This window comes from Salvia miltiorrhiza, chromosome 1 (assembly GCF_028751815.1).
Source record: "Salvia miltiorrhiza cultivar Shanhuang (shh) chromosome 1, IMPLAD_Smil_shh, whole genome shotgun sequence".
NCBI classification, from domain to species: domain Eukaryota; kingdom Viridiplantae; phylum Streptophyta; class Magnoliopsida; order Lamiales; family Lamiaceae; genus Salvia; species Salvia miltiorrhiza.
The window spans coordinates 44,330,293-44,338,497 of NC_080387.1; the positions used below are offsets into that span (position 1 = coordinate 44,330,293).

The window sequence follows — 8,205 nt, forward strand, 5'->3', positions numbered from 1 at the left end:
TTCTCACTTTTATAAATGGAAAGGAATAAGTCCAATCATAATAATTAATAAGGAAAAGGTCTAGAACGAAATGATTCTTTTTAAAAAAGTACTGTATTACTTACTATGGTTGCTCTTAAATAACAAACTACTACAAGATATATTTAAATGAATATTGAATAATATTCCTAATAAAAACATTATATAAGAAAACATGCCAGCTTGGCCCTGGCCCATAGGCCCTTCAACCTCCACTTTACACCAATTTTTATATACAGATTGGAAGAAATTCACTTCACATCCTAAACAATAGAGCATCATACAATTACCAAAATCTGAGTTCAGGAAAGAATGTGAAAATAATCATATTTCCCATGACCATCCATCCATATATATATATATTTTCAAGATATAACAAACAAACATATGTGCATAATAATTTCTATATATACCATTAATATAAAATTATATGGATTAATGTTTTTCAGCACAGCAACTTTCTTGAACTGAACCTGCTTTGGATCAATTAATCAGAATGTCTCCCATTTTGTTGTAACCACCACTTGACCTGGATTGAAATTCCCATGCTTCTTCATTTCTTGCTGTTTTTGGAAAGTTTTCGATATCGATCCCTTATAAATCTGCTGGTATTGCTGCACTTTTTCTAGGTTGGAATTCCTCATCTTCAGCATATCAAGAGTTTCAATGTACCTCTGCACCCTTTTCACCTTCAAGAATTCATTCAATTCAACAAAGTTAAATCAACAACTCTCACAAATATTCACATATACTATAATTAAATAAATAATTGGTACCTCCATTCTTCTCTGTAGCTTCACATCTCCATCAGCAGCAATTGCATCCAACTTTATGAGCTGTGTCATCAACAATTCAATCAAACTCAAAAAAACTGTCTCCACAACTTTCTTGCCTCCATTAATTTCCAATTCAATTGTTGCCACCTACCAATTCACACAACCAATCACAACTCATCAATGCTATCCAAGCAAACAATCAATAAGTAATCTCTTAAATTATCAAAATTGAGTTCAATATACCTGTTTTGCAAGGGTATCTACCTCAAATCTGATATCTGCAATCTCCTTTGATGCCTTGTCCAATTTGGCATTGTTGCGAGATTCGAGGCGCCGTCTCTCCCTACTCACTTCATCTTCAACCAACACAATCTTTGATCCATCTCTCACACCAGCACTATCAAGAAACCACTTCGAATCTCTCTCTTTCTCCTTGTAAATCAGCTTCTGATCTTGTGTGTGCACCCCTGTTGCCCCTGCCACCATCTTTTTCAGCTCACCTTCATAAAAAAAAATCAGTTCAATAGTTTAAAGATAAAAATAAAAAAGCAGTCTTTATATTTCCTTACCAAAACTGGCTTGAGAGCTGATGACAATTTGATGGTAAATTGAGCCATATTTGACTCTAACTTTGATGTTTGGAACAGTGTTGGCATTGTGATTGAAATCAGAGTTTCTCTTCTGCACCAGCATCCCTCCTGGCCGGACCTCCCACCCTCCGACCGCCTCGCCGCCGCCGCCGGTGGGAGAGGAGACTTTGTTGGCCTTGTTAGACTTCATTCTCAGCATGTAGTCCTTATTCATGGTGGTGAATGTGTCACACCTTAATTTATATGTATGATGCTGAAATGTGTGAAGAAAGATTGGGTGAAAAAAAGAAAAGAAAAGGGAATTTGTTGTGTAAATTGGTGAAATGAATTTGGAAGTGCTTGTCTGCTAAGCTAAGAACATACCTATGTAGGAAGAATAGAACCAAATTCTGACCCACAAATGTCAGAACAACAACAACATAGTGTCTTAACTTATGTATACATATAAATCCCAAAGGCCTAATGAAAATCCCACCAAAAAGATTTAATATTTTTTCCCCAGAAATCTGTGTTTCTAGCTCAATATAGAGGGAGGTTTCCCTGGAAATTTCAGATATAATATGATAATGATGCTTGTAGGATTTATATATATATATAAAAGAGGGGGGATGGGGGGAGGGAGGGGTGGTTAGGGAAAGGAGAATATGTCTTGGTTGGGTTTGTTGCTTTTCTTTTTTATTTTTGGTTATTGGTTTTTCTTTTTTTCTTTTTTTCTTTTTGTTGTTGTTTGTGTCTGGTAGCATTTATTGTTAATTTGATGGAAATGATTAATGGGATGACTGATTAGTGTATGCACATTATAAACGCTGCATATAATTATAACAACAACTGTGAGAAAGAAAAGTGGAAAAGAAAAAAGGCGGTAGCTTTCATATTTACTAAGGAGGAGGATTCTTACTCTTTTGGCTTTTCTCGCTATTGGATTCTTTACTTGGATATGCCATCTTTATCCGTATTAAGTAAAAATAAAAAGGGCTTAATATTAACTTTCTAATTAAAATTATACATAATTATAATTAAATATAATATTAACAAAAATGTCTCCAAGTTTAATTTATAATCACAGAATGATTATGTGGTGGTGGCTCGTCTTAAAATTAGGTAATATATGAAATATAACTGCATTTCTTTTTGAAGAGAAACGATAATTTCAATATATATTGAAGTGAAAATCCATGTCAGTGTTTGACAATGCACGTAACCTTTCCATGATTAGAAATTAATTTTTTACATATTTTTATTAATATGTAATGTATTTAATTGTAATAGTAGGAAATATTTTTGTCAAAATATTAATAGTTCATATTTTTCTAGAAGAATGTGCGAGGACACGTACTTACTTGGGAATAATATATGCTTCTGATATGATAATTAAGTAGGCAAAGTATATTAATAATATAGTGTAAGATGCAATAATTGCCTATACAAATGTGGAAATTTTATGTAATAATCATTTTTTTTTTTGAGTCGGAAAACTTGTAATGATATTAAGAAAGATCATCTCTTACACGATCCCTAAGAAAGATTATATCAGTCCATTCCTCATTGCCTTGTTTTACTGATTAACCATCCATCATGCTCTTCAGCCATTACCAGTCTACCGTGGATTCAAACCAACATAAATAAAGGGTGGAAAAAATTTAATATCAACATTTGTCATCAATATATCATAAATATTCATTTTCATATATAAAAATTAATATGTTAAAAATATATAATGATACCGTCAATTTCATATTGCAGTAAACATTTGTTAGTTCACAACTCTCATGTACGAACGTCGTATGTTGCGAATTACTTACATATTATAATAAGATATTTACAAGTGTCCTATTAGAATATGTGTGTTGTGCGGTCCATATCATGCAGACATGCATCCGCTGATCCGCACATGAGACCTTCTTTTGGGTTATGTTATTATAACAATTAAAATATGGATCATTTTCATGTAAATTAATAAGTTATAGTTAAATTTTATTTTGATGTATTTAGTTTGGGTCATTTTCTCGATATCTATATATATAACAACTATGATCATTTTCATATAAAAGAGCATAATTTAACTTATTTTGACGTTTTGCCCTATATACAAGTACATATTAAGACATGTTATTTCAATGCAAAAATGTCTGAATTAGGAAATAGACAATACATATATAATGTACTTTAGGTATTCTCAACAACACCACTTAGCTAGGCACAATGTCTTTGACCTCAACAAGAATGTTATGCTTTATGTATTAATTTTCAACTCTCTCTCTCTCAAATGGTTGGTAGTATAATATAGCAAAGGTGTTCCCTGGTCTTGCCAACATCTGTGCAGTCTTGGTTGATAATAGTGAGCCACTTTTCTTTCTAACAATGATTGGATCGGAGATGCAAAGCAAAGGGTCTAAGCGAATAGTAGAGGAATCACTTTCTTGAAGCAACTGTTTTCAAATTTGATTGGTAGTGTCTGGTGAATTCAGCCCTAGCCAATCTATTCCTTCCATTATTATGGGCATTTCTTCATTTTTAGGATATATAAAGATACCACAAAAGCTACATACTTTTCGTAGCAAAAGACATAATCCTAGTTAATTTTCTTTCATTATTAACCATCATGACATTCAATTTTCTAGATTAGTAAAGAAAAGGAAAGTTTCACTTGCAAGCATAATAGCATCCGTAAATATATAGTTATATATACTTTAGGAAATGAAATGGGTTCATGTATAAATTAACTATCCCGATTCTAGGATAAACTAGAAATTAATTTGAGATCAATTCATATATAGATCTTTTTCTTTTAGACGATTTTTACTAAAGAATTCATAGATTTTGACTAAATTCGTGATTGATTTTCATGGGAAATAATTTTTCAAAAAAAAAAAAAGATTTTCATGCGAAATAATGCTTCTTTTATATATACAATGCGTTACTTCTGTATGTAATACATCCTTTATGATAATTCCTTTCATATATATATGGACATTTTTCATAAAGTATAGATAGTTTATGACTTTAATTGATGGAGTATTTTTTTTTATTAATAATTGATAGTTAATTAATGACTTTAATTGATATATTTGATAGTTTATGATATTTTTAAAAATAGTTCGCAATTTAAAGTCAAAGTTTTAATAGTATAAAATATTTTTGATAAAATAAAAAAATAGTTTTGGTTTCAATTAAGTCACATGTTTCTTTGTATGTTAGTATTACAATAATTTTTTTCTACGACAGCCGTAAATTAATCATACAAAAATGAATAGTGTAATTTTTTATATTTACTTATATAAATATATAGTACTTTGTTTTCAACTGAAGTAATCCAAAATCTATTAATCTACCGAACTATACATGGTCATACTCATGTGCATCCCTAAATCGAAACAATCAATTCCCGTAGGACTCAAGTCGAGTACCAGCATTGGGCCCATGCATATTAATTAATTAAGGGGTGAGATATTACTATTAGTTTTGAATTTGAACCAACACCAACAATTCAATAGGCAATTGTCAAAAAAAATATATGCATCTGAATGTACGGTGTATATATATTAGTAAAATTTATTAATGAGAATTATGATTTAATTTAAATAAATAGATGGTACGTCAAAATCTATAGAACAATGTCTCAAGGTAAAAAGTCCTTTAGACAAAGATCAGAGTCAATAAAGAGTATGGGGTGAAATGGAGGGCACGAATTTTAATAAAATGATCAGAAGATTTGATTTTACTATCGAAAAAGTTCCACAAAGGATAGTATTTAAGGATTTGATCCACTAAATTATAAGTTTGGGTGAGTATTTTGTAAATATTGAGTGCTCGTTTGGTTCAAGTAGATGAATTAATGGAAAGAGAATGGAATCAAATAAAAGAGTGGAATGGAACCATTACTTTTATTGAGTGTTTGGTTTAACAATGAAAATGAAACATTAGTAAGAAATTCTCTTTCTTTTGTTTCCCCTCTATTTTGAGGGTTAACAAATTTGGTGATTGGGTTACCCTCAAATAAGGGTAATGATTATCTCATTACTCAAACCAAACAACAAGTAATGGATTCAATTACTTGATTCCCTTCCAAACCTCTAAAAACATCCAACCAAACGCGGGCTGAGTATGAATGAAGTCTAAAATATAAGAGAGAGATTCTAAAAAAGGAAAATACACTCTTTGTGGACGGACGAAAATAGTAATAAACACACATTTTTTGTAGACGGAGGGAGATTTTATAAAGAGCCAACTTTTGAGATATAGATATTGAACAATAGAACTCAATTTTTTGCAATTTCGGACTGTATTGCCCTTAATTTAGTGCCAAAAGTACCAAATTACTTAGTATTTTTTTGTTTTGCTTTATGTTAGTATTTTTGACACAAATTATAGCATCTATATAATATATAATAACAACACTGGATTGCTTTAAATAGAAACTTTGATCGCGTTATGTTAGTACCTATGTTGCATATGTACGGAGGTGCGGATGCGGGGGCGATACGATACGAGTACGAGGATACGGGTTTTTAAAAATTATAGGGTGCGATTCGGCAATAATACATCTAATTATTAAAATTTTATGATATATAATGCTTATAAAATACATACAATTTAAATTTTCTTAAATTAATTATATGTAATTTACATTTAATTTTACCCAAAAGTTAAGCATTTTCAATTATATAAGTTAATTGAGCAACAATATAACGATTCAAATATTATTAGTTCAATATATAAGTCATAACTGAAAATAAAATTATCAAAATAACCTTGTGCAGGTCTTTCGTGCACGAGATACATGAATTTCGTCTATGGAATTTGCGAATCCGATTTATTTTTATAAATTATTTTAAAAGATACGCCACATAGCAAATCGGGTGCGAATCCGAGATAATCGTACCCTAAAAGAATCTGATTCGTCGTACATGCTAATTTTTGAAGAATCCGTGCATCATAGGTTAATACTTTTCAACTTTCTGTTTTTAGAATAATTTTAGTAAATATTATTAAGTACTTAATTATTAACTATATTATTACTTAATTATCTTTGATTACATTTCAAAGTATACTATTAATACTACCATAAATTAATTTAATTAGCCAACATGATTTGTTCAAGTAACGGTTTTCTAAAAATAGTACCTTTAATTTTCCCATTTTCAACTATTTCTTTGTTGTAATTAAACATATATATATATATATATATATATATATATATACTAATAAATAGAAAAGATATTAGTAAATTTATCCTAAATAATAGTATAAGAGTTATTATATTGAAGCTATTAAGTATAGGATTACTTAAAACCTGGAATTAAAGTTATATTAAGAAACAAATCAATTACCTATTTATCTAAGTCAATCACTTCGGCGTGATGATATTTTTTTTACTAAGTATCTACCGTTCATAAGTCATAAATATTATAACTGAAACTATAGAAGCTTAAAATTTATTTAATGTTTCTATTAATCAAATTGTTAAAATTTAGTTTATTTGGAATATAATATTGTGAACTTGCAAACATATTAATTTTGAATTTACAACATAAATTTTATATCTATTTATTTATTTTATTTTTCGAGATAAATCTGAAACCTCTAATGCTACCATGTATGAGTAACAAAATTAACTTGAAAAACCATAATAATACAACATAAGAAAATTATAATCTATTTTTTTTTTGCCCAACATAATTAAGCGATGTATTTGCATATGTAGATCCAATAAAATAAAAAGAAAACTATTCATATGTGTATATTCGATTATAACTTTCAATATTTATATTTATATGTATATTTCTATATTTCTATGGTGATTTTGAATTTTTATAAATTTTGATTATTTTTATATAAAGTTCGTTAAATTTGAAACGATCAGTGTCTAACATTTGTTTTGTTATAAAGTGTTCCTAAATCCTAGATATTTAGTTTTACTTTTTTTTAGAATTACAAGAGGTATATATCTATTATGAACAAATAAGTCACCCGCACGCAGACGGAACCTCTACATCACACAAAAGTGGAAAAATAATCGAACGTAGACGGGACCACTACCCACACAAAGATGAAAAAACTAACCGCACGCAGGTGAGATTGAACCCAAGACCTCTCACAAAGGAGAGTATTTGGGTATCTCAACTTTGCCATTTGAGCTAAGCCTCATTGACGATATTTAGTTTTAATTAGTTGTTTGTTTTTTTGATGGGTTAATTATAATTAGTTGTTAGTTGATATATAGTTGATGTTTATTACTCTTGTATATTGAGAAATTTTTATCTGATAAAGTATTTAATTATTTTGATTAATTAAGATAAAGTATTTAATTATTTTGATTAAATTAATTAATCAAGTTTGACCTAATTGGTCAATTTTTTTTTTATTAATATAGAGTTTTGAAGAATTACATCTGTATTGGTACTTAATTAAATTTAATGATTTTGTGTGAATTGATTTTTTTTTATTAGTGTGTTTAAAACTATGCAATATAGAAAAACACATTTGATCATTTTGAATAAATCTACATAAATTGGAGATTGCGTTCTTTCCAGTATAATGTGACTATCTCTCTCTCTCTCTCTCTCTCTCTCTCTCTCTATATATATATATATATATATATATATATATATATATATATATATATATATGGACCAATATCAATTACTCCCTCCGTCCACGAAATGAGTACCCATATTTCCTTTTTCGTCCGTCCACGAAATGAGTACCCATTTCCCTTTTTGGCAAGTGTACCCCACACATCTCTTTAATTAATACACTAAAAAAGTGGGACCCTTAAACTATTCACACTACACTCCATACATTTCTTAAAACCCGTGCCG

General features: G+C 29.4%; 1 protein-coding gene across 4 annotated transcripts; it reads right to left on the reverse strand.

Annotated features, from left to right (window-relative positions):
* Window positions 1-347: 347 nt before the first annotated feature.
* Window positions 348-2,110, reverse strand: LOC130985102 (BAG family molecular chaperone regulator 1-like). 4 transcript variants are annotated; one of them, XM_057907875.1, is made up of 5 exons: window positions 1,748-2,110; window positions 1,364-1,637; window positions 1,038-1,294; window positions 795-941; window positions 348-707 (listed from the first exon to the last, which is right to left on the reverse strand). In XM_057907875.1, exons 2-5 carry the CDS (start codon window positions 1,596-1,598, stop codon window positions 510-512), a joined length of 837 nt encoding a protein of 278 aa, XP_057763858.1. In that variant the 5' UTR covers window positions 1,599-1,637; window positions 1,748-2,110; the 3' UTR covers window positions 348-509. The 4 variants fall into 4 exon arrangements, with proteins under 4 accessions (XP_057763858.1, XP_057763875.1, XP_057763866.1 ...); XM_057907892.1 differs by having other exon boundaries at window positions 1,038-1,270; window positions 1,748-2,030; XM_057907883.1 differs by having other exon boundaries at window positions 1,364-2,025.
* Between the last annotated feature and the right edge of the window lie 6,095 nt (window positions 2,111-8,205).

What these genes read in the sequence shown, in the direction of transcription:
- LOC130985102 (XM_057907875.1), bottom strand. Translation starts at nt 1,598, where the DNA reads ATGAATAAGGACTACATGCTGAGAATGAAGTCTAACAAGGCCAACAAA. An exon ending in TAGATACCCTTGCAAAACAG is followed by an intron (nt 942 to 1,037) that starts GTATATTGAACT and finishes GTGAATTGGTAG; the next exon opens with GTGGCAACAATTGAATTGGA. An exon ending in AGCTACAGAGAAGAATGGAG is followed by an intron (nt 708 to 794) that starts GTACCAATTATT and finishes GAATTCTTGAAG; the next exon opens with GTGAAAAGGGTGCAGAGGTA.